Raw genomic sequence first — 25,854 nt, 5'->3', positions numbered from 1 at the left:
AAAAGAAAAGGCACTTCAAAACTTGAAGCTAATTGGTCACTCCATCTCACAGAAGCTTCATCCACAGCCAACAGTTTGCACACTGCAACTTCCACATCTCACTTGATGACCAACAACGACCAGCAACAACCGTCCGGTCCAAATAATTGATGCACCCTGCCCTCTGAGGTGACTGGGCTCTGTCTACCCTGCCTACTTTTAACCTCACACCATTAGCGTTGCAAACTGGAGCATCATTTTTAACGCGGTGTTAGTGCCCTGACAGAGACATGGCCTGTCAGTAGGTAAGGTGGCCTGTCAGCTGGAGCTTTCTTCACAATCCTGAGCTGGGCAGGCAAATCCAGCAAGGCTCTTCAGGTACAATGCTTGGTGAACTTTTGGTGAGTATGGTTGCAACAGAATCCAATTCAGCTGGATTGCAATTTGGAACAGAACCAATTCCATGGATGGCATGTACCAAAAGTTGCTTTCATGTTGTACAATATATATTGCTATATGGTGCCTGCACCTGAATCTTTAGAAATTTGAGGCAATGGTGTCGGAAAAGAGGGATATTCGCGCATGTGAATTGAAAGAGTATGATCCTGAACTCCTGATTCCTCCGGCAGCTGAAGATCATGGACATACAAAATGGCCACATGAGACGGATTCTTTGCGATAGATTCAGAGAAACTAGAGATCAGTGGGGTAAATTTTTGTAAGGAACAGCAGTGATCTCGCACATATAAAACCTCTTCTTTGTAAGGAATTCTTTTGTACAATTTCTGACGCTCCGCAGTGTATGCACAGACTCGAGTTATTTACTTGTTACTGCATACAGTACTAATCAAGTAATCATACACGGAACTAGGAAAGGTTGCATTTTTACCTTCCCTTGTGGTACCACACCAAACACCAACCTCACCCCTCCAAGCTTCAAAGTTGCCACTTTTATCCGGTCACTTCATCGCCGCCGCCGTCGGCGTCAACCGGCTCACCGTGGCATCTCGTCGGAGCTGACGCCGGCGGCCGATGGCCCGGACCTTGCCGGAGGGTGCTGGCAGCTCCCGGCGCTGAAAGAAACTGACCGCCCTGCCCCGATGCCGGTCATCTCCATGGAGTCTGAGAACTTCAGAAGCCTCATGATCTTGCCGAGCCCCGTCATGTCCCCCTCCCGCCCGCTGCTCGACGCTGGCGCCCGGAACGAGACGTCCGGCCACGCCCGCCGCGGCAGCGCCACCATGGACGCGGCCCGCCGGACGGCGGCGCGCTCCGGCACGCCGCCGCGCTCTGTTTCCTCGGTCTGATCGACGCCGCCGTCGGCGCGAAGATTCCTCTCCGGCTGACGCTCGCCCCCTGGCGTCGCCGTGGCCGCGCCAGGCACGGTGTTGGAACTGGCGGCGGCGACCTGGACGGGCGCGCGGCAGAGCGGGCAGTTGACGTGGGCGCGGAGCCAGGTGTCGATGCACCCGCGGTGGAACGCGTGGCCGCACCGCGGCAGCAGGCGCAGCGTCTCGCCGTCCCGGAACTCAGCGAGGCACACCGCGCAGCTGCCGTCGCCGCCGTCGTCCACCGCGCCGGCGCCGCGCTTCTTGCCGGCATCGTACACCACCGCGGCGATCGCCGCGATGGCGCGCTCGTCGAGCCCCTTGGTCCGTATGTACCACACGTGGTGCACGCCACCGCCGTCGGCCTCCTCCTCCTCCTCGTCGCCGCCCAACCCCTCCGCCACGGCACCGGCCAGCACATGGCCCCCCTCCGCATCGTGCTGGGCCGCCAGCGCCGCGTTCCGCGCCAGCCTCCGCCGCCGCCGCCGCACCAGGCGGTGGACGAGCAGCGCGAGGAGGAGCACGGCGGAGACGGCGAGCAGGGACGCCGACAGCGCGATGAGCGGCGTCGGCAGCCGGCCCGAACTGATGTGCACGGTGGCGGCGGGGGACGGCGGCGGCGGCGGCGGCGGGCAGAGGCGGTAGAAGGAGCATGAGTCGGAGCAGCTGCTGGCGCAGGCGAGGGGGTCCGGCACCGGCAGGACCGGGACGCCGCCGGGGGTCCCTTCCCGCTGCGGCAACGGCCTCGGCGGCTTCGGCTTCGGATTCGGCTCCGGCCCCGTCTTGGGCTCGGGCTTGGGCGGCTTTGGCTTCGGCTTCGGCCGCGGCAGCGGCGGCCTCTCCTCCTCCGGCGGCGGCATGGGTTTGCCTTGCCCCTCGACGCGCCTCAGCCGGCCGTGCGAGACGCGGTGTGTGTGTGTGGTTGCGCGACTCAACTTGGCGTTGTGTTCAACTCGCGTGTGAATGTGATGATGTGGTGGAAGAAGGGTGACCTGTGAAAAGTGGCAGTGGTTTTAGTGATAAATATTTTTCCCTTGAATTTTATCGAAATTTGTATTTCAAAATGTCGATTTGACGGTGATTGTGATGTTACTAATAAGCTATGCATGATGGGCATGTATCTGTGTGTAGTTTAAAAGCAGGGGTTGAAAAGGATATTTCGTGAATATCTTGTTCTAGGCTCCAACATTGACAACAGAGAGTCATTGTTAATTAAACACCATTTCTTTTGCATTATTTATGCCACGTTTAGAAGTGGCTCAGTCTCACGCGAGTGCTAACCAAAATTCTTGGTGATTTTTTATTGGAAAAACAAACCCCATGGCTCAGACATGTGAAGATTTTTACTGCCATGTTTGAAACTTTGAATGGTGCATTGGAATAAACCATTTGACCATGGAGATCACTTCTCATCACGGGCATTGGAAGGTTCTCCAAGGAAACAACGTACTTTTCCACCTCACATACAGAGATGAAATTCAACATTCAGGTCAAGTGTTTATACCTCATAAAATAAGATTTTTGATTATAGTATCTGTGGAAGAAAAGATTTTTTGTTCATGTAATAGGACTATCAATCAGGTAAGAAGGTACGTATAATCATATGCCAAGAATAAAAACTGCCTCATAAATAATCAGATTTTTTTTTGATAAAGAGGTTGAGCGTTTAATTCCATCCTGCAAGAGGCAAGACGTGGACAGCGCGTGGCGTGGGAATTGGACGGGAGCAGTCGTGCAATAACGGCAGTTGATCTGGTTTGGTGCCTGGTGGCTGGCCGTTGCCATTACGAAGCCGCACCCGTATCCTGGCCCGTGCTAGCTAGGCTGCAATCTCACAGCTGAATTCGCGCGCTCAGGCCCTCCCATGTTAACATTTTTGGACCGGTAGGCTTTTCGATGGTATGGTCTATGGTGCACGTGCTGACGACGCGCACGTAGCACCCTCTTCTACGTCCGTGTCCGTCGTCGTCGCTACTCGCTTGTCGGCTTGTGCCCGACGGTCCCGTAATCGGAGACTATGGGACGTCGTATGCCGTTTGATCCTTCGACAAAAATCTTAAAACGAATTGGACTTGGACCGAAGCATTAGTACCGGTATAAATTTCGTAGCCTCTCTTAAAGTCTTCTTAGTCCTGGTTGGTAATTCCAACTGAGACAAAAGTGGAGCTTTTAATCTCGATTGAAACCACCAACTGGGACTAAATCCACTGGTGGCCTTTAATTATCTCTTCGATTGCTATCTCTCTCCCTTATGCTTAGCTCCTTCCTCTGCTCCCTCCATCCTCCTCCCCGACCTCCTCCTATAGCTCCCTCCCCATGAGCCAAAGCGAGATGGCTCGGCATGGCGCATGCGGGCAAGCCAACGGCCCGGCGAGGTGTGTCGGCCCCGTGCGGTGCGAGCGGGCGAGCCGCCACCGCGCGGCCTGGTGAGGCGCGGCGTGGACGTAGCCAGGTGAGCCGCCGTCGTGGCGCGGAGTTACCAGATGAGCTGCGGGCAGGTGGGATTGGTGAGCGGTGAATGATTATTTGTTTGCGAATGATTGTTTGTGATTTTTGCTAGTGAATCCACTGCGTGTTGTGAATTAAATCGAACGATGTTGTGAATTAGATCTTGTGCGAATTAATTGGTTATGTGTTCTTACTTGTATGATGATCATGTAAGATGAGCACGTCTCTTGCTTCAATTTATGAAGCGTCAATTGTTTCTCGCTCTTAATTATCTCTATAGTGGAGTTGAAGCTCGAGGAGATGGTGGTTGAAGGGGTCTCGGTGGGTATTTTGGAGACATATGCGTCTCTCCGGTCACACTGCATCTCAATTTTCCACCGGTGCGTGCAACAGCATTGGAGAAGGCGGTGGCACAGTCGGCGTCGTGGTGTCTCGGACGACGAGGGCGCCGAGCTGCTGACTCGTGGTCATCCGCCGGTGGACCGTTTCGCCGTTCGGTGTGGCCACGAAAGAGAGCGGAACAGCACGACCTCGAAAGTCGCAGTGGTTTTAGGTAAAAAATGTATATATTTCTCATCTGAATTCTATAGAAATTTGTAACTTTTTTTAAAAAAATAGATGGAGATTGTGATGTTACTGGACCATGCCTGATGCCGTGATTGGTATGTATCTTTCTATATGTGGTAGTGATTCTTGTGAGTAGTTTAAAAGCAAGGGTTCTGAAAAAATATCTTTCATGAACATCTTGCTTTTGACTACATACTCCAATTGAGAATGTAGTCATTGTTTTATCGAAACATGATTTCCTTTCTGCTTTGTGTTATATTATCTTGATGACATGTTAACATGCGGGCTAATAAAGTAAGGTGAGAATAATATAATACTCACACCATTTCAAATTATATGTCATTTTAACTTTTATAGGTACATCATCTGTACTAGGCACAACATATATTAAGATGCATAGCGAATTTTATTAATCTATAAAAACTAAAATGATTTATAATTTTGGACGGATGAAGTAGTTACCGATTCAGCTCGGTAGCGGTGACCAAAGTTTTCGAGACCATTTTTATGAAAAAGTAAATAATCTTTTTGCATGATTTTACAAATGTGAGGATTTCTAATTGTCATGTGTGAAACTTTGGATGAGACGTACGTTGAAATAAACTCGGCCAATCTGGGGGCAAAAACAGAAGGGGCCATCCCAATGTACTCTCTCCGTGTAGGAAAAGGAAATCATTTTGGACAGCGACACGGTCTCCAAAACATTACTTTGACTCCTTGTTTTTATAAAAATATTTATCCAAAAGTGATATATGTATATTTTTATAAAAGTATTTTTCAAGACAAATCTATTTACTCCCTCCATACTGGTAAAAAATGACGTTTAGGACAGCATTTAGCATACCAAGGAGTGATTAATTAGGGTAAAGTTTTCCCTGTCTACCCCTATTAAATACAGCTGTGGCTGCATTCCATACAAGAAAGTTCCACACCCTTACTGGCTAGCGCAGTGGGGGTTGGTGTCTGGTGTTGAGAGCGGTGCGGGTTCGACTCCCCACTGTCTCCATTTTTTTTGTAGTTTTAGCGCATTTTGCATGGCACCGTGCAGCGGCGCATTTTGCATGGCTTGCGCGCGGCCTGGACGATTTCGCGCTGCATGCATGGCGCTTCTACTACTCCAGCCCCGCTTCTTTTTGGCAAAACACACTGGTTGCCGCTTCTTTTTTTTTCTTTGCGCGCGTTTTGAGCGTTTGGTTGCGCGCGTTTTACCAAAAACAGTTCGCGCATTGGACTTTTGGGTTCCAGCGGCCGCCTGGCTATTTATTCCCTTGTTGCATGCGCCTGTGTACTAGACTGTTCATTTGCTAGAACCAGCTGAACACATGGCCAGCAGTTCCATTCGCCTGTAGTATTAGAACCAGTAGAACGCATGGCCAGTTCGTTTGCTAGCTTTGATCTAAACGTCCCTGTAGTAGAAGATGACAATGGCAATGCAACCTTCGATCTCAACGAGCCTGTACTGGAGGATGTCAACGACAACGGTAAGTTTCCTTCTGCATATGATATGATTTGATGGGATTCCATCTCCACGGCATATGATTTCATATCATCATTTACTTTTTTGACAGGAATCGATTTGAACTTGCCTCTAGACGAATATGGCGCGGTTAATTTTGATTTTCTAGAAAACATTGCTGGTAAGAATTTTTTGTTGCAACAAGCATTTCATATCCTTGGTTCCTTGCTGTTTTTTAATGTGTTCTTTTACAACTAGAACATGCTCCCGTTCAAGGGAACCAACGGAGGAAAGACATGCCCGAAGAAGTCAGAAAACAAGTTTTCCAAGCTTTGTTGACAAGAAGCAAGAATGGAGGACTAGGCAAGAATGATACGACAGATGTTGCTGCTCAGTTTGGTCTACACATTCGTGCAGTTCAGCGCCTGTGGAAGAAAGGTAAAATACCACTTGCAAATAACATTCCGGTTGACCTTGGTAGTCGAAAGAAGGGTAGAGTTGGTCGTAAGGCATCTCCTGTTGATTTGGAACAATTGCGTAGCATTCCTCTCAAGGAAAGAATGACCATAGAAGATGTTTGCACCAAACTTAACATGAGCAAATGGACAATACAAAGGCATTTGAAAAAAGGTTTGCTTAGGCGCCACTCTAGTAGCATCAAACCATATCTCACGCAAGCTAACAAGAAGGCTAGATTAAAGTGGTGTGTTGACATGGTTATGAGGGATTTGCTAGCTGATCCAAGGTTTAAGGATTTGTATGACTATGTGTTCATTGATGAAAAATGGTTCTACCTCTATCAAAAATCTGAAAAATATTATTTGCTACCCGACGAAGATGATCCCCATCGGACTTGTAAGAACAAGAACTACATCCCTAGGCTTATGTTCTTGTGTGTTGTTGCTCGGCCAAGGTTTAGGGATGGGAATTGTATTTTTGATGGTAGGATTGGTTGTTTTCCACTTGTTCGATATGAACCGGCTATGAGAGGTAATGAGAGAACCGGCCGTGTCCGTGGAGACTTGGTTATGAAGCCCATAGCTTCGATTACTAGAGAAGTGATTAGAGATTTCATGATCAACCAAGTGTTGCCTGCCATTCGAACCAAATGGCCAAGAGAAGATGTGGGCAAACCAATCTACATTCAACAAGATAATGCACCTACCCATTTGAAATTGGATGATCCGGATTTTTGTGAGGCAGCTAAGCAAGAAGGATTCGATATTCGCCTAGTTTGTCAACCACCCAATTCTCCAGATTTCAACATTCTTGACTTGGGTTTTTTTCGTGCTATTCAAGCAATTCAATACAAGAAGAATGCAAAAACAATAGAAGAGCTAGTTCCAGCAGTGCAAGAGGTAATTTGATCAAATTGTTCACACATGTTTCATTGTTTCATCAACTACAAATTTGCTCATCCATTCATTCATTTGTTGCACACTTATTTTGTAGGCATTTCTAGATTACTCGGCAAAGAAAGCTAATCGAATGTTTGTAACACTACAAAGTGTTTACATTGAAGCTATGAAGGTGAAGGGATGCAATAAGTTCAAGATTCCTCACATGAACAAAAATACACTAGAAAGAGAAGATCGGCTGCCAACTTCTATCCCTTGTGAACCATCTTTGCTTCACGAAGCCGAGGCTACTCTTGCTGCACCAAACAATTAGAATGATGCTAGTTAGCTTAAGTAGTAGAGACATCCTTGTAAAAGTTAATGAGAACTCAAGCTTGTTATCTTACTGATGCTTTGGCGTCATCCTTCGCGGCTGCTAGCTTCTCGTCGAGCATCTTGATCACGTGTGCAGGTACCTCGATAGAATTTCCATGCATCACGACATTGTTGGGATCGGGAATGAAAATCTCGCAGTCGAACTCGTCGAGGCCGTAAAGCATGGCGCCGAGTTCGTACTCCATGTGGACGAGACCGCAGCGAGAACACGGCCAAAACACCGAGTGCGCACGATTCCATGCTTCGCGGTCCTCATGGACGAGATGACAGCGACCACATGTAAAAGCGCCCGGCGGCAAGGAATCCGGCACCATCTCGGAGTCCGGCGCGAGCTCCTGCAACTCCGGCGTGATGGAGTCCAGCACCATCTCCTGCGACACGGCGATGGAGTCTGGCACGAAGGACTCCAGCAGTGAGTCTGGGACGATCTCCATGGCAAGAGAGAGCTTCATGGTGGAATCCGGCGCCACCTCCTCGGACACGACGGAGTCCAGCGCCATCTCCTGCGGCACGACGGAGCGGACCGGCGAGCGTGAGTGGCGCGGCGAGCGGACCGGCGAGCGCGAGCAGCGAGCAGCGAGCGGCGCGGCTAGCGGCGCGGCGAGCGGCGAGCATGAGCGGCGCAGCGAGCAGCGAGGCGAGCGCGAGCGGACCGGCGAGCGCGAGCGGCGCGGCGAGCGGACCGGCGAGCGCGATGAAGCCATGCGCGCGACGAGCGGACCGGCGAGCGCGAGCAGCGAGCGGCGCGGCGAGCGGCGCAGCGAGCAGCGAGGCGAGTTGGGGCCAAGCACGAGCGGCGCAGCGTGCAGCGATGCGAGCTGGTACTCGAGCGGCGCGCGGTTTTAAGACGCAGACGACCACACGAGAGGGCGAGCGTCGCACGCGCGGCGTGAATCGAGGCGAGCGTCCCACGCGCGGCGCTGAGTAACTGCACGCAGAGATCGATGAGCCAGGGGCAAACAAGTCCAGGGGAGGCGCTGCGGCGCTACAACGACGTTTTATCCGCAAACTGCGTGAGGAGCCAGGACGTCGTTTTATTTGTATACGGAGGGAGTATATGGCTTTCACATTTCCAAACTCAACAACTTAAAAGTTATTCACGATTTATATTCCCAATGTTTGATCCAAATCTTGTCCAAAACGACTTCCTTTTACTATACGGAGGAAGTATGCATGTACAGGGTATACATAGGTAGTGTGCTGCAGGCCTAGGAAGCTGTGGCTCAATAGCCGCTTACGAGTTCAGTCGGGCTAGGCCTATAGGACGAGCACGAGCAGCAGAAATCCTGAACATGACTATTCGCATGCCCTCCGCAGCTCCGCCGCCGCAACGCCGACGGCCGACTATAGGGCCATTTTTTAGTTCCGCTCCAGGCTACAGAAGTCTCAGTACCGGACTTGACTTCTAATGCATTCTAATGCACCGTGGACTAGCGTCAAATAAATCGATCTTCATTTGTAGTTTTCCCTTGCAATAGGACGATTCCAGTCATGAAAAATACAGTCAACCAAACCTTTAATAATACCTTTTTCTTTCTTGTTTCACTAGGACACTTCCTTCGCTTCTTGGTCAACTGTGATCCATGAGTTGAATCTATGGCACGGTAAAGGCCCCGTTTGGATCAGGGCAGATTTTCAGAATTCAGAAGCTGAAATCAGGAGCTCCTCCAAACTGGTCAAATTCTAGCTCAAATTTTAGTAGATTCTGAATTTTAGGAATCCCAAAAGCTTCTCAATGGTTGATTCTGCCAGCTTTTGCGCATGTAATTTACCATTTTGCCCATCCACTTTTGGGCAATTCTAGCTTTCCGCACATGCAATGGTAGCAAGGGCAAAAGAGGCATGTATGTAACAAATGAAATAACTATAGAATCACAGTCTGGAATAAAGTCCACCCAGATTTTGCCCAGAATCCGGATTTTGAAAATCCATCCAAAATTCAGATTTTCAGAATTGATCCAAACGGTGCCAAAAATCAGTAGTGACTTTGTTACAGCCACTAAGAAATCCAGTAACATAGGACCAACCAGCAGTAGGATATCCCTGGTTTGGTGTTGGGTGGCTGCTGCCATTACACAACTGCACCGTGCTAGCCCCTAGCTGATTTTTTTTTCTTTTTTGAAAAACACTAGCTGAATTTTCACCCAGGCCCTCCCATGCTTGCAGTTTTGCACTCTCGTAACAGGCTCTTCGACGACATCGTGCACGTGCACGTTGCAGTCCAGTCCAGCAGTATGATTGTACGTACGTGCGTCTCCTCTATGTACGGACATGGCATTTCATCACCAACTCCTCGAGAGGGCTTTTTTGAGAAGAAGAAAAAAACTCGACTCGTGAGTAATAACGCGCGGTCAGCGTAGTTGGTTGGGAGGAAAGGAGGAGGCAGCGGCCGGCGTGGCGTCTCCGGCGGCGGCGGGCCGGCAGGTCATGCACGGCGCGTCCGCCGGGGGGTGGGGGCCCACACGCTGCGCGCACGCCACGCTGGACCATGCACGCGGCACGCCGCGTGGCGCAGAATAATGCAACTGGACAAAGTGCCTTGCAAATTTTGGCTTCACTTCTAATATACTCCTTTTTTATATATACAAATTGTCTACTCGTCCTTAGAAATATTGTCTCGGGAATAGGATCGGAGTTACCTCCGTCCCAAATTATATGTCGTTTTAGCTTTTTTAATGCATAGTACGCATCTAGAGTATATCTAAGTGATAACAAAATTTATGAATTTTAAAAAAACTAAAACGATCTATAATTTGGTAAAACGATCTATAATTTGGGATGGATGGAATACCTATTATTTAAAATAAAGAGAAGTTCAAACTGGGAAAAGCAGAACGCGGGCAGCCATAAGTATGGAGGGATGCTATCTTTCGTTTGAGCTTTCTAAAAGAAAAAATGTACCTGAAGGCAAATGTTATTACCCAACATCCAAACAGGAGAGGTCAAGGATCAATTTTTTTACTCCAAAAAATCTAAAATTTGCAACATCGCTGATCCTGAGTTCATCTTGCCTGAAGAAACTAGTCATGCTCGCTTGAGAACAAATGAACCATGGAAAGCAACTTTACGAAAAGAGAGAACACAGTCAACCACTGTTGTGGGCCGGCCTTTCTGCTGCAGGGGAAGAAGAATACGAACGAGAGAGCCCACAGCATAACATGATTGATATTGGGCCTAGAAAATGTTAAGTCGCAAAAAAAAAGATAATGGAAATTGGAGATGCGGGGTATCGATCCCCGTACCTCTCGCATGCTAAGCGAGCGCTCTACCATCTGAGCTACATCCCCAAGTTGGTGAATTTTGAAAACAAAATTTAATTAACTCTATAATACGATTTCGTTTCTCCACTATGGAAACGGCAGCTTGGCTGCTAGTGCTAGAAAAATATGCTCATGAGGAGCAAACTCCAACGCCTCTTTCTCCTCGCCGCCTTCCACATATAGATGCAGACATCACTGTCTGGATAAAGCCAGAGACGACACATAGTTTTTTTTTCACTCAAAAGCGTGTCAGTTCATCAACATCTAACTGCATTGAACTTAGCAATTCACTTTGCATAAGATTCTTGAATTTGGGAAATGTTAACATGGTTTCGTATTGCGCTGTTCTCTCCATCACACCACTGCAGTTCTTACTGAAAAAAAAAACTACAGATGTGTATCTGCTAATCCACAGACCGGATTTTCCATAGTACTTGTACGCATCAAGGAGCTTATCCAATCTCTTCAATGCAGTTCTCACTGAAAAAGAAAAACAATGGTCTTCTGTTGTACGCGCCAAGAACCTTATCAAATGTATGATTAAACAAAGAACGCCGAGGATGCAAGAGATTCCGTCGAGCAGGTAGCGCTTGTCTGCCCCAATGTCGCTGCTCATGCAGGCCTAGCCGTGTGCTCGTGCTAGTAAAGCTGAAATTCAGACATCAACATCCAATCTTCAGGTTCGCTGTTTCTGTTGCGTGACTAAATCGCTGTTGGAAATAAATGTACCTGGTTTGAAACGGGTACCTTTTTTTTATTAGGGATGATGCACTGGTGGGCTGGTATGGCAGTGGCACGGCCCATCAATTGCAGAAGTCATCAAAGAGATATTCAGAACCATCTCCTATGCTCTCTCTCTCTCTCCGGCTCCTGTTCTTCCTCCTTGAGATGCTCAAGCAGTATTTCTGATTTCTCTGTCTCTATATTTTGCTACTCTACTATTCTTTATTTCCCTACTGTGCTTCCTTCCTCAAATTATATCGATTAAGTTTGTATCGGGTTCCATTGTATCATCACTTGCAACTGGTGATCTTGTTCATGAGCTTGTGTGATCGGATTGCGAACAATTTTCACTGCAATCGGAAGGCTGGCACAGATAGATTTGGAGTAGGAAACAAACTATGGGGTCCCTTAGGATTATATATTTTCCCTTTAGTTGCGAGCTTCAAAAACTTGATTGTTCTACAGTGTTAAAAAAAGTTCGATTTGTTCTACAGAACTACTAATTGATCATGCTTTCTTCAGATTCCAGTCCCTTGCTTGCATCGCAATGGCAGCATAGTCCGTGCCATGCATTATATTCTTGCTCCATCCTAAGCAAAAGACAAAGTGAAAGAGTTCGAAGTACGCGACTAGCTCACTCATAAGAAAAGCATCAGCATCGTATCTCTTTCTTTACTCTTTGCTCTCCTTGCAAGAAATGTATCCAAGGACAGCGATACCGTGAGAGTTCTAGCGCTTTTGTATGCCTCCGCTACTACAAGAAAGGAATAGCAGAATGAGAACGCGGCATACTTCTAAGCATGCAAACAGATAATGCAGGCTTCACATGCAGCAACCTAGAAAACGCATATCTTGAGGCTTACCGGTGCAAGTACCCAAAGCATTCCGTCTAGATAATCTAAGGTATGAGCTCGTAACTTTTGATTGCTTAATCTCAGTCACATAAACTAGTCCCGTGTGCTCTTTGTTTTCTCCTCTCTTCGTGTCTGTGCTCCCTTTCTAACTAGCTTTTTGTTTCTAATTTTCGATAATGCATAATAATTACTAGCTCCCAAGATATGAGTTAAATAAAAGTATATACATCTCTGCCAGCATAGTGTCAATGAAATTTCTATAGCTTCTAGAGATGAATATAAGTCAACCAATTTTTTTGAACGGTACATAAATATACATCAATAGAAAATCAGTTGACTACGGCATTTGGAATTGGTTCCTTGGACATAATGTTGGCATTTTATCAACTTGCTTAATCAAGCCCGTGACACTAATCCAAGGACCAAAGAATCCAATCATCCATTAACAAGGAGGCATTACTCTTTCCTCTGTTTATATATGTTATATATACAGTACTCACTCTGTTCCAAATTGTAGGTCGTTTTGGTTTTCTAGATGCATGTCTTCTGCTATGCATCTACGTATAAATTATGTCTAAATACATAGCAAAACATATGAAAATAATCTACAATTTGAAACGGAGGGAGTACTTGTGAATCTTTTATGTAAACATATCTATTTCTCTACGATTGATATTCAGAAAAGTAGAACTTCTGCTAGCTAGTTGTATTCAAACTTAGAGATGAGATTCAGTTTCGAGTTTAATTATATTTCAGTTGGATATTGTAACTTCTTGTAATCATCAGCTTGATATGTATTCCTTTGTTTAGTTTAATTTCAAACTTAATTATAGCTCATAACTGGAACATATGTACACTAAAATATAATTGATTCACTTCTAGACGTCGCGTGTGTGTATATACACACACACAACAATAGAATGATAGATTTATAAAAATTTCATGTTATATTAAATATAATGTTATCATTTGGAATCATGGGTATATTTGGATGGAAGCCAGCATTGGCCAAGCCAAATTTTGGCATGGACTGTGGGTGAGCCTACCCGTTGGATTAGCACCGTGATTTGACCGCGCCCAACTTGCCTGCCCATTATGCAATTCATTTTCGCAGCCCCACGCGACAGATTCCTAGGCGGCTGTTTCGGCTGCCAAAAATTTGGCTGACCGATGGATTGGCACGGCACATACTGGACCGCATCCAAATGCACCCCATATTCCAGTTATGCCAAGCTTGCATTGAATATCAAATTCAAGACATTACCAATTTAAGATGTGTTAGAGCTTTTTCATTGCGTCTTTTTCATTCTGAAAAAAAAAATTGAACTACATTTTGCTTCTACATTAAAGTTAGAGTTCAAGTTTTTTCTCCCTCCAAGAATTAGCATATATACAGATTCCAGAAAACCTTCATTCTAGTGCAGATAGGACATAACGGGTATAATTAGGAGAGAAATAATGTCCAAAAACAAAGGCTTGACAATATTCATGTTATGCGTGCATAACGGAGAACCAACTGTTTGTTTGAGTTTTGAGGATTATGATACTTTCCAAAATTCACACTAAACTCGCACTGAAATTACTTTCCCCCAGGTGGTCTGAGACATATAAATCCTACATGTCTGCAATGGAGAGCTTTGTCAAACTATTCAATGAGTTTGAAATCCAGCTACTTGTGCTCCTCAGCTTCACACTACAACTATTCCTCTTCTTTGCTGGCAACCTACGGCGCAGGAGCAGCAACAGACTCTTAAGGCTCTCCCTCTGGGCAGCTTACTTGGGGGCAGACCTGGCAGCAGTTTATGCACTCGGCTATCTCTCACGGCACCAGCAGACCCAACAGCTGGTTTTCTTTTGGGCACCATTCCTCCTCATCCACCTTGGTGGGCAGGACACCATTACTGCTTTTGCCTTGGAGGACAACAACTTGTGGCTGAGGCATCTGTTGAATCTGGTGACGCAAGTTACCCTAGCATTATATGTTTTCTCGAAGTCCATTGGAAGACACAATACAGAACTTCTGATTTCTGGTACCTTTGCGTTTGTTGCTGGAATGATCAAGTATGGAGAAAGAACATGGTCTCTCAAGTTTGGCAGCATTACAAGTCTTGAGAGCTCAGCTGCACACCGTTACAGAAAAGAATTGCCCGAAGGAACTGCTAGTGATGTTGCCCCTTTTGTTGGTGCTGCTCTGGAATCCATGCCATATGTCCTAAAGGTCTTTTCCAACCGCATCGTTCTTGCTGATCGTAGACACAAATTGGAAAATACAGTAGATGACTTGGACCAAATGATCCGGATGGTAATGCTTCAGCTTGGCATGATGTATGATGATCTCTACACTAAGGCTCTTGTGCTCAGGACTCGAAGGGGAGTCATCCTTCGATGCATCTCTGAGGCCTCTGTTATTGTTGCTTTTGCGCTCTTCCATGTAAGTGAGAAAGGGAGATACAGCAAAGCTGACATTGCAATCACCTATTCACTATTTGTCGGATGCTTTTTCCTGGATGTCTGTTCAATGTTTATTCCCATGATGTCACCACGGACATGGGCATGGTTGAAGGCTCACAAATGCCATGCACTTGCCAGGTTGTCGTTGTTTGTTTTTTATAGCGACATTGGATACCCTAAGATGAAACTTCGGTGGCCAAATTCCATTGGACAGTACAACTTGTATAGGAGGTGGAGTACTGACAGGGACCTGCAGCCAAGGACATGCACCCAACACATAATGATCTTGCTCAGAAAGTTGTTTGTGGATTTGTTCCGTGTTGAACAGAAGAAGTTGTTTTGGCTGAGCAAGATACTAGACACTGAGTTTACGGATGTGGATATCATGATTGTGGAGGGTGTCGCAAAAGAGCTTACTCTATTAAGCTCTGAACGCCGCCATAATGACAAAGAGTGGACACATATGGCCGCCCTGCTTTCTTGGATGCAGGGAAATTTCCTTCTTGATTTTGGTACGGGTATAATCACCATGCATTACGTCACTGAGACATATTTAAGAAAATATGCTTCTCATTCGGACATGAAGGCACATGCTGGTCTCATGGAGGTATGCCGGAAACTATCGGGATACATGATGTACCTTTTGGTTACCCACCCTTCCATTCTACCGCTCAACAACAGTGCGGAACTTGCCCTGGATCGGTTTAAGAACGCTCACTCTATGGACCTTGAGATTGGTCAGTCGTTGGATCCAAGCAAGGAAACACTGGAGGAGTTAGCTTGCATGTGGACGCGGCTACTTCTTTACTCGGCCGGCAAGTCGCATCCGGGGATGCATGCAGCGCAGCTGAGCGGAGGAGGAGAGCTCATCACATTCGCCTGGCTATTCATGGCCCACTATGGGTTAGGGGATTCAGGTATTATAAAGATCCAACTTACCAACAAAGATTTAGTTCAAGATGCGAACTTAGGTAGGTTATATGCTTTCTGTGTTCCTCCGGAACAACAACGTCTATTCTGACTTCGGTCAAATTTAATTTCTAAAGCAACGCGAAATCCAGTTACTGGGGGCTAATAACAACCTATCTGTTGGTGGCTGTGGGTGTGCTTCTGATTTGCATTGCATGCTTTTCTTGTTTGTTGTGTGATGAAATAAGGCACCATGTACATCTTTGCTTATTTTTTCCCACTGATATATGTGTACGGACATGTAATAATCATTAATTGTGCTATTCATTCAGTTGACATCAACTTGAAAGTATGCTTGAATTCGTAAGGTGTCCCGTGCAAGTAGCGCGGCTACAACCGCGGCAATTTTTTTCTGATCAAAATCGATCGTCCTTTTTTGTTGAAAACATAAGTATATGTTATACTTCACGTGATGTTAGACTTGAAAATTTTTTAGTGCAATATATGAGTAAGTATTCAATACTAACATTTTTTTTTCTAAACATTAACTACCAACATAGCTATATCCAACATGCATAACCACCTAACACTAAAACGCACCATCCATTACCGTCACTGAATCTTGTTAGTATATCGTGTGCATGGTGGATAGGACTGCATGTTTTTCATTTCAGTTGATGCATGCATGCGCGCCAGCACCGGGCTGTGGCTGCCGCGCGCGTAGGAGGTCGTGGCTCGAGACTCGCTCGTCCACGAACCTGAGCATGCACGCATGGCTGGCGTTGCGGAGCGTGGGGATGGACGCGCTGATTTCCCGCAACGAACACGCTGTGATCGTGTAGCTCTTGACTCTTCTACTCTTGAATAAGCAAGAACAGAAAACGCTGCCGTTTTATCGCAGCACCAAAAAAAAAAAAACTCTCGCCACTACAGTTTCTGTGTGAGTTCGTATTCACCACCACAGCGCTTGTGACCTCACCGCCGGTCGGCGTTAACCGCCGTCCGTTGAATAACAATTGTTATCAGAGCCGCGAGAGAGGGTCTAGCACGTCGTCATGACATTGCCGAAGGTTCGAGGCCGTTCGCCGATGCCGGCAGGCGCGAAGCAGAAGGGCAGTGGCTCCGGTGAGAAAACTTGGCCACCGCCAGCGGGCACGAAGGAGAAGGGCAGCGCGCGGCTCCAGTAGCAAACCTCCACCGCGCGCACGCTGTCTCCAAGCCGCTCGCCGTTGCGTCATCCGCGGACCCGCAATGCCCGCCGTTCGCAAACGCGCCGTCCACGCGAGGTCGTGATCGAGCACGTGATCCGCGACACCGGCGGGTCCGGCAACTGGCCGCAACTCACGAAGACCAACTACGATTCATGGTCACTGTTGATGAAGCTGAAGCTACAGGCGCGTTGCCTGTGGGACATCATCGAGACCGGTGACACTGAGTTCCACGACGACCGAACCGCGCTGGACGCAATCTGCTCTGGCGTGCCCCCGGAGATGGTGCCCACCCTGGCAACCAAGCCGTCAGCCAAGGAGGCGTGGGAGGCGATTTGTTCCATGTGCATCGGTGACGAGTGCGTGAGGAAGTCGACGGCGCAGAGTCTACGTGCTGAGTACGAGCAGATCACGTTCCGCGATGGCGCGATGGCGAGTCCATCGAGGACTTTGCCCTGCTCTCCAACATCATGCAGCGGCTAGCGATCTTCGGCGACCCGGAGCCGGAATCGAAGGTGGTGGCCAAGTATCTTCGCGTCGCTCGACCAAGGTACAAGCAGCTCGTGATTTCCATTGAAACCCTCCTCGACATTGACAAGCTCACCGTTGAGGAGGTCACTGGGCGGCTGAAGGCGGCGACCGACGATGAACCGTCGCTGGTCCAGCACGTCGCCGGCAAGCTACTGCTTACAGAGGAGCAGTGGCTGGAGCACTACAAGAAGCGGGAGGAGGACTCCGGCCGTAGCGGATCGAGCTCCGGCAGCCACGGCAAACGTCAGGGAAGAGGGCGCGGTCGCGGCACCGGCAGCGACCCTCGGGCCGGCGCGAACCCGGGCCAAGTCAACCCCAACGACGCGTGCAAGTTCTGCGGGAAGAAAGGCCATTGGGCCAAGGACTGTCGAAGCAAGAAGAGGCAGGACTAAGCTCATGTTGCCTAGGATGACGAGCCCACTCTACTCCTTGCGGTGGGCAGTGTGCAAGAGGAGGGGATTTATCCCCAAATCGAGCCACCGCCGCCGGAGATGGAGACGACGATCCTGCTGCCAATCCACCACGATCGCCAGCTCCACTTCACCGAGAGCAAGGTGTTCGCTGCCTTCGACAAATCCGGTGACTGGGACCTGAAGCAATGGGTCCTGGACACGGGCGCATCGAACCACATGTCCGGGGCGTGGGCGGCATTCTCCAGCCTCGACACCGGCGTCACCGGCTCCGTTCGGTTCGGGGATGGTTCCGTCGCCCGCATCGAGGGGATCGGCATTGTCATGCTGTCCTGCAAGAACGGCGAGCACTGCGCCATTGCCAACGTCTACTACCTGCCCCGCCTCACCGTCAACATCATCTCTGTCGGCCAGCTCGACGAGAACGGGTACCAAGTACTGGTGGAAGATGGCGTGATGTGGGTTCGTGTTGAGGAGCGGCGTCTCCTTGCCAAGATCCACCGCAACCCAGGGCGGCTCTACGTGCTCGATGTCGACATCGCACGGCCGGTCTGCCTGGCAGCACGCATTGACGACGATGCCTGGACATGGCACACCCGGTTCGGCCACATCCACTTCGCCGCGCTGCGCAAGATGGCACGTGAAGAGCTGGTCCGAGGCCTGCCCCTGAGGTGGAGCAGTTTTGCCAGGCTTGCCTCGCCGGCAAGCAACGTTGAGCGCCATTCCCTCAAAAGGCGCTCGAGCGTTCAACGGAGGTGCTCCAACTCCTCCATGGGGACCTGTGCGGACCCATCACGCCGGCGACACCTAGCGGCAACCAGTACTTCCTTCTGCTCTCGTGGATGATTTCTCACGTTACATGTGGATCTCCTTGCTGCCATCCAAGGATGCTGCTGCGACGGCCATCAAGAACATTCAGGCCGCGGCAGAACGCAAGACAGGGAAGAAGGTCAAGGCTCTCCGCACCGATCGTGGAGGAGAGTTTGCCGCGGTGGACTTCATCGCGTACTGCGCCCAGCTCGGCGTGCGATGCGAGCTCACGGTGCCGTATACGCCCCAACAAAATGGGGTCGTGGAGCGCCGCAACCAGACCATGGTAGGCACGGCACGGAGCATGCTGAAGGCAAAGGGCCTACCTGGCGTGTTCTGAGGAGAAGCTGTCACCACCGCTGTATACCTCCTGAATAGGTCGTCGTCCAAAAGCATCGGTGGGAAGACACCGTACGAGCTGTGGACCGGGAGCACACCGGGGGTACAACACCTCCGCACGTTCGGGTGCGTCGCCCACGTCAAGGTGACCACGCCGAACTTGAAGAAGCTGGATGACCGCAACCGTCGCATGATCTTCGTCGGGTACGAGTCGGGCTCCAAGGCGTATCGCGTCTACGACCCCACGACCCGGCGCGTCCACATCAGCCGCGACATCATCTTCGACGAGGCTGCGCAGTGGACATGGTTCGCTGAGCACGAAGGCGAGCCCGCAGACTTCGTCGTCGAGCAGCCTGCACCAGTGGAGCCTGCGGTGATCACCACTACCAGTACAACGACAAGGCGTACATCAACATCTCCCACTGCGCCGAGCTCATCTCACCAACACCGTCGATATCCACATCTCCACCGGGAATGACCCGGTCTGCCAGCTCTGCGTGCACGACGTCACCGCCGCACCACGACATTGAGTTCACCTCACCACCAAGTGCTGGAGTTAGCAAGCAGCTGGACAACGACCACGACGACGATGCCCTACTCCGGTTCCGCCGCATCGACAACGTGCTTGGGCCGGCCCCGACGCTCGGGCTCGCTGAATGAAACCTGGAGGAGCATCTGCTGCTGGCAAGTGACACTGAGCCGGCGTCGTTCGAGGAGGCGCTGCACCACGAGTGCTGGCGCCACGCGATGCTAGACGAGATGACATCCATCGAGGGGAGCGGCACCTGGGAGCTGGTCGAGCCGCTGCCGCACACGAAGCCAATCGGCCTCAAGTGGGTCTTCAAGACCAAGAAGGACGCAGCTGGGGTCGTCACCAAGCACAAGGCCCGGCTCATCGCTAAAGGTTATGTCCAGCGCCAAGGAGTTGATTTTGATGAAGTTTTTGCTCCGGTCGCACGACTTGAGTCCGTCCGACTGCTGCTCGCCCTTGCTGCCTCTAAAGGCTGGGCGGTGCATCACATGGACGTCAAGTCCGCATTCCTCAATGGCGTTCTCCAGGAAGAGGTGTACATTGAGCAGCCCCCTGGTTTTGTGCTCAAGGGACACGAACGCAAGGTGCTCCACCTCATCAAAGCTCTCTATGGACTCCGTCAGGCCCCGCGTGCCTGGTACTCCAAATTGGATGAGTCGCTGATCAACCTCGGCTTCCAGCGGAGTTCATGTGAGCACGCTGTCTACCTCCGCGGCGAACGCAGTCGCCACCTAGTTGTGGGGGTTTATGTGGATGATCTTGTGATCACTGGAGGGAACCAAGCTGACATCAATGTATTCAAGGCAGAAATGCAGGGAACATTCAAGATGAGTGACTTGGGTCTTCTCCACTACTATCTCGGGCTTGAGGTGGCACAAACAGAGACAGGCATCATTGTAAGTCAGAGTGCCTATGCAGCTAAGATACTGGAGAATGCAGGTATGGCTGGGTGTAATCCAAGTCAAGTCCCAATGGAGCCACGACTGAAATTGAGCAAGGTGAGCACTGCAGATGCTGTTGATCCTACATCCTATAGAAGCATTGTGGGCTCCCTGCGTTATCTGGTGAACTCAAGGCCAGACCTGGCGTATTCAGTCGGCTACATCAGTCGGTTTATGGAGGCACCGACAACGGAGCATATGGCAGCTGTGAAGCGAGTGTTGAGGTATGTTGCCGGTACCCTGCATTTTGGTTGTCATTATACTCGGAAGAAGGAAGCACAGCTCGTCGGCTACAGTGACAGTGATCTGGCCGGCGACGTTGACACACGGAGGAGCACTACTGGTGTCTTCTTCTTCCTCGGCAACAACTCATTACTTGGCAATCTCAGAAACAGAGAGTTGTGGCTTTATCCTCTTGCGAGGCTAAGTATATTGCTGCAGCTACTGGAGCCTGTCAAGCAACGTGGCTGGCGCGGCTTCTTGCAGAGCTCAGAACCACACTGAAGATCGACAATCAGTCCGCCATTGCACTGAGCAAGAACCCGGTGTTCCACGACCGTAGCAAACACATAGATATCAGGTACCACTACATCAGAGAGTGCATCGAGGAGGACCGGGTGCGACTTGAGTCCGTCGGAACAACAGAGCAGATGGCGGACATGCTGACGAAGGCCCTGGGAAAGGAACGCTTCTGCTGGTTGCACTCCAAGATCGGGGTCATTGATGTAAAGCACATGCACAAGAATTAGGAGGACATTTGTTAGTAATCGTGTGCATGGTGGATAGGACTGCATGTTTTTCATTTCAGTTGATGCATGCGCGCCAGCACCGGGCTGTGGCTGCCGTGCGCGTTGGAGGTCGTGGCTCGAGACTCGCTAGTCCACGAACCTGAGCATGCAGGTATGGCTGGCGTTGCGGAGCGTGGGGATGGACGCGCTGATTTCCTGCAACGAACACGCTGTGATCGTGTAGCTCTTCTACTCTTGAATAAATTAGAAAGCAAGAACAGAAAACGCTGCCGTTTTATCGCAGCACCAAAAAAAAAAAACTCTCGCCACTACAGTTTCCGTGTGAGTTCGTATTCACCACCGCAGCGCTCGTGACCTCGCCGCCGGCGTTAACCGCCGTCCGGTGAATAAGAAATCTATGTCAGCGCGCTGAGCCAGGCTTAGGAACCTCCACTAACTCGTTAGAGGCAAACCCAAGATATAGACTGCTTCTGGTTGATTGCCTCACTAGTTTAATCCACTATGAAATCTAAATGCACAACACTCTTAGCAATTCGCTCATAAGATTATTGAATTTGGCAAACGTTTGGTGCAATCTTCACTGCGAGAAAAATGACCTTTTACCCAACACATTAGTACCGGCCACATTTCAACCCGGTACTAATACCAACATTAGTACACCGGATCCAATTTAGTAGCCACCAGAGACCTTTTAGTACTAGGTTATAACACCACCCGGTACTAAAACACTGAAGATAGGTTGCCAACGGTGAGGTGGAGCGTGGGAACGACGACGGCAATGGTGGCGGGGAACTTCAATCCCGAGCCGAAGGGGCCATGGCTGGTGGCAGGGAGAGGTTGAGGCTGTAGAGGAGAGGGTGTGTGAGCTTTGGGGGTGGTGATTTGGATTTGTTGCGGTGGGATTTGACCGGCGAGAGGTGCTGCTCGTTGTGGTTCAGGCGGAGAAACAAAGAAGAGAGAAAGAGACGAAAACGTGGCCAACACTTCCAAGGAAAAGGACGAGGTGAGATGGAGGAATGTGTGAGCGAGCACGTGGATAGGCAACCCTTGAAAATGGATTTCCAAGGACGGATCGCGGGATGAACCGTCCCTGGAAATGGAGCTACTTTTAGGAGCATCTCGATCTCGTCCACGATGTCCAAGTTTTGCACTGCCCTATGAACAAAATAGTGCCCCTTATCGTGCAGGGTTTTTCATGTGAATTGGCCCCAAGGAACATCCAACTTATTTTGGCTGGCTTGTCCCCATAGTTTGAACCCAGATTTTGGATCTTTCTGCATTTAAATTGGTGCTGCTGCTGCATTTATTTGATAATGGTGCAAGATATGGAACCATACAACAAAGATAACTCATCATTAATTTAGAAGGTGCACAGATTCATGTAATAAATAATCTACACCACCTAAGATGTGTCTCTACCTCTATATAAACTAACAAGAGCAATCAAAGCAATATGTGCATACTGGAACAAAATATCTACAGGCATACCAATAGTGTTCTTTTCCATATGGCAGTGGTCAGGAGCAACACAGTGAGGTCTATGTGCACTGCACTTTGCATTCTTTTGATAATGTCTTCAGCCCTCTCAGAGCTGGTGGAAGGTGTGTATCTAACTGCTTTTCTACTTCCCATGGTTTCATTATATTGGTGGGGTTTACTAGGTGAGATGTGGATTTCATGCACATGCAGATCACACTGAGTGTGACCCTATGGACTCATGCACTGATCCGAAATGCGAGGATGAATGTCAGAACAAAAATACTGACCTACCTATTGAACCTGAGTGCACCACACCTAAGGAGTGTTGCTGCACATTTTATCGGGAGGAAGATAATGCACTTCTCTGAATAGATTAAAATGGACGCCGATGGCTAGATTCATTTCATGGATGCAGCCGATACCAGAATACTACGCTTGCATGTAATGCATCCATAGTATGTTTCTACCCAAATCTAATAAAATAAATGTGTCCCATTTGTCTTCTTGTCGTCTAGTGTTTTTTTTTACTCCAAAATTCCATGCTAATAAATGTTGTATACATGATTTTATTTAAAAAAACATTTCTGAATACATTTAATTTGATAAGTTTAAACACCGAGTGAGTCTTCTATCTATTGTAGGCTTATGTTTAGTGAAGTGTGCCGGGCCTACTACTTCGGTGTTGGGCTGAGCCCACATGAGAGCAGCTCCAGCGTTGCTCTTTTGATGGTGCTCCAAGGGGAGAGAAATATTCTCCGGCAGTGGATCAGAGGGTGCTAGGGAGCAGCTGATGATGAGTTTTGCACCAGGGGCTACGCATTCAATATATTTTCTGAAGTAACGTGGTTGGTTGGATAGGTGAGATGTGGGAAGAAAAGCTAGATCAATGATTCTTTATTCAGCTGGATCAATGATTTCTGAGATGAGGTTCTAGCAGATTGAACCGCCACAAATGCCCTTCTCTCCTTATCAGCCCGGTGTGCCTTGGTATTGTCTTCCTGAATAATGGCCTTGTTAACCATATTACTAGCTAGAGCTGTCGTAGTAACAGCCAAACGACCTGCAGCTTAGTACCGAGGCCCCTTCTGAAGCAAGCCTACTTTTTAGCATGATAACTGGCGTACCGAGCAAGTTGATTAACACTATTAGCATATTGGAACACTGTTTGATTTCTTTGTTTAAGTGACATGACCTCTGACTGTTTTCTTTAGGCCAGAATATGATGTAGAAAATGGCTCGTACCAACTCTGCTCGTTGAGAGGATCACACCTACTTACACTTACGCGTAAAAGGGGTGTTTGTTTGCCGCTGTTTCCATTACCCCGTTAGGAAAGGAAACACCAACCATTATCTTGTACCCAAGGTAATAAATAGCGTATAGCGAGTTGTTAGCGGATTGACGTCGAGGTAGCGGATTGCGGATAGCGGACGCTAAGTTCCAATAGCGGCACCTAATAATCTCACATAATTTTAATTTATATATATATATATATCATGAATAATAAGTATAAATAGATATTTAATTGCATACAAACAACTGATGTCTCACATACTTCAATTAAGAAAACAAACATGGTGTTCCAGTATTCCACACATTAAATTATCACATATAGTTTGCAAAGAAATATATTATGAGCCATAAAATAGTTCACAAGACTATCATTCGTTGTCATTGTCAGAAGCAACATCATCGGCACAAGCAACATCATTGGCCTCATGGTCATTTGAACCATCTCCATCTTCATAAGGTATGTTCCCTTCCTCTTCCCCTTCACTTTGCATAAGCGTTATTTGCTTCCACGTTATTGCGGCCTGCTACATGCAATTGCGGCCTGCTATAGCGCCCTGCTATTTAGAATTGCGACTGCAAAGTTCCAGGCTGCAAAATTCAAAGCGCTACCTTATAGCGATAGCGGCAATAGGCCGCTACCGCTATTGCGGCCGCTATTGCGGCCGCTACCACCACTATTTATTACCTTGCTTGTAGTCTATCTTTAACTCTGAAGTCTTCCTGGAATAATTTTCCGATGAGGGAAGTTTTATTGATTTAATAGATGTTACATCACGGTGATCAATAAACTTGAAATCCTCCTAGCATGTGCAAGCACAGAGCCTTCACCGGTGGAAAATGCGCCTTTAGTCCCGGTTGGATAAGGCCATAGATCCCGAAAATCCAACCGGAACTAAGTTTTCGAGACAAAAGGGGTCCTTTAGCATTGGGTCATCCCCTTTAGTCCCGGGACTAAAAAGGTTAAAAAATAAAAAAGTGGGCTGCCTCTGCTCCGCCGTGGCCCACCTCCGCCGGCCGCCGCCCGCCTCCACCCACGCTAACCGCCGCTGGGCCGCCCGCCCGCCCGCCCGTGCCCACTGCTCGCCCTACCCTCGCTCTGCTGCCGCTCCTCACTGCTAGTGAGGGGCAGCAGAGGGGGAGGGGCGGGAGAGGAAGGTAGAGAAGAGACAGAGGGAAGAGGGTGGCGGCGGCGGCATAGAGAGGAGAGAGGAGGAGAGGGAGGAGAGGAGAAGAGGAGGCACCAATGGAGGGAGAGAGGAGGCGCCTTGCATAAGGGAGGGGGTAAGGGTGAGGAAAAAATAAGGTGGAGAGAGAGGGGGCTGCGTGGGATGAGGGGGTGTTTCCAACCGGGACAAAACGCCCCCTCGCCCCACTAGCTGTTACAACCAGGACTGCTGGGGGTCTCCCTCGCCCCACTAGCCGTTACAACCGGGACTGGGGGGCTTGGTCTTTCCAACTGGGACTAAAGCTCCCCCTTCGGTTGCTCATTTTTGACCCGAGACTAAAGTATCCCGGGTCCAAAGTCAACCGGGACAAAAAGAGTTGGATGGAAGGTGAGTTCTCTGCTAGTGCTTACAGGCAGAAACAAATGCAGATGCGCTAATGACCGTCAATCCGAGGACTCCGCCACCCATGCACCAAGGTAAAAAAAAATTCTTCAACCATTCACCGAGCACTAAGATGCCGCTGCAACCGAAACATGTGATGTAGACTTTTGGAGCATAGCCCATATAGGAAGCTAGTGGATAACTCTAAAGATAACCTGCATTGGGGATGAAGGTTTGTTTTCAAATACCATAGCATTCTTGCAGAGCAACAATAACAAGATAGTAGCAATCACCCCAAGTAAATAATGC

The 25,854-nt window shown here is 48.8% G+C and overlaps 3 protein-coding genes and 1 non-coding gene across 4 annotated transcripts; 2 read left to right on the top strand and 2 right to left on the bottom strand.

The window, feature by feature from the left end:
* Positions 1-711: 711 nt before the first annotated feature.
* Positions 712-2,311, bottom strand: LOC117833567 (uncharacterized). Its single transcript, XM_034713120.2, has one exon. The coding sequence runs from the start codon at positions 2,165-2,167 to the stop codon at positions 974-976; it is 1,194 nt and encodes a 397-aa protein (XP_034569011.1). The 5' UTR covers positions 2,168-2,311; the 3' UTR covers positions 712-973.
* Positions 2,312-10,725: 8,414 nt separating this feature from the next.
* Positions 10,726-10,798, bottom strand: TRNAA-AGC (transfer RNA alanine (anticodon AGC)). Its single transcript has one exon. It is a non-coding gene; the product is annotated as a tRNA-Ala (tRNA).
* A 1,459-nt stretch (positions 10,799-12,257) lies between these two features.
* Positions 12,258-16,040, top strand: LOC117866851 (uncharacterized). Its single transcript, XM_034751139.2, has 2 exons — positions 12,258-12,397; positions 13,942-16,040. The coding sequence occupies exon 2, from the start codon at positions 13,967-13,969 to the stop codon at positions 15,818-15,820; it is 1,854 nt and encodes a 617-aa protein (XP_034607030.1). The 5' UTR covers positions 12,258-12,397; positions 13,942-13,966; the 3' UTR covers positions 15,821-16,040.
* A 1,044-nt stretch (positions 16,041-17,084) lies between these two features.
* Positions 17,085-17,839, top strand: LOC140220294 (uncharacterized). Its single transcript, XM_072290313.1, has 2 exons — positions 17,085-17,348; positions 17,393-17,839. Exons 1-2 carry the CDS (start codon positions 17,085-17,087, stop codon positions 17,837-17,839), a joined length of 711 nt encoding a protein of 236 aa, XP_072146414.1.
* Positions 17,840-25,854: the final 8,015 nt, after the last annotated feature.

Source organism: Setaria viridis, chromosome 8, assembly GCF_005286985.2.
Source record: "Setaria viridis chromosome 8, Setaria_viridis_v4.0, whole genome shotgun sequence".
NCBI lineage: Eukaryota > Viridiplantae > Streptophyta > Magnoliopsida > Poales > Poaceae > Setaria > Setaria viridis.
This window is presented reverse-complemented; position numbering and strand designations above follow the sequence as displayed.

Bases quoted from the DNA above. Each gene is read 5' to 3' on its own strand.
- LOC117833567 (XM_034713120.2), bottom strand. From the start codon at position 2,167: ATGCCGCCGCCGGAGGAGGAGAGGCCGCCGCTGCCGCGGCCGAAGCCG.
- LOC117866851 (XM_034751139.2), top strand. From the start codon at position 13,967: ATGTCTGCAATGGAGAGCTTTGTCAAACTATTCAATGAGTTTGAAATC.
- LOC140220294 (XM_072290313.1), top strand. From the start codon at position 17,085: ATGAAGCTGAAGCTACAGGCGCGTTGCCTGTGGGACATCATCGAGACC. The intron at 17,349-17,392 runs GCGAGTCCATCG...AACATCATGCAG, and splicing joins CGTTCCGCGATGGCGCGATG to CGGCTAGCGATCTTCGGCGA.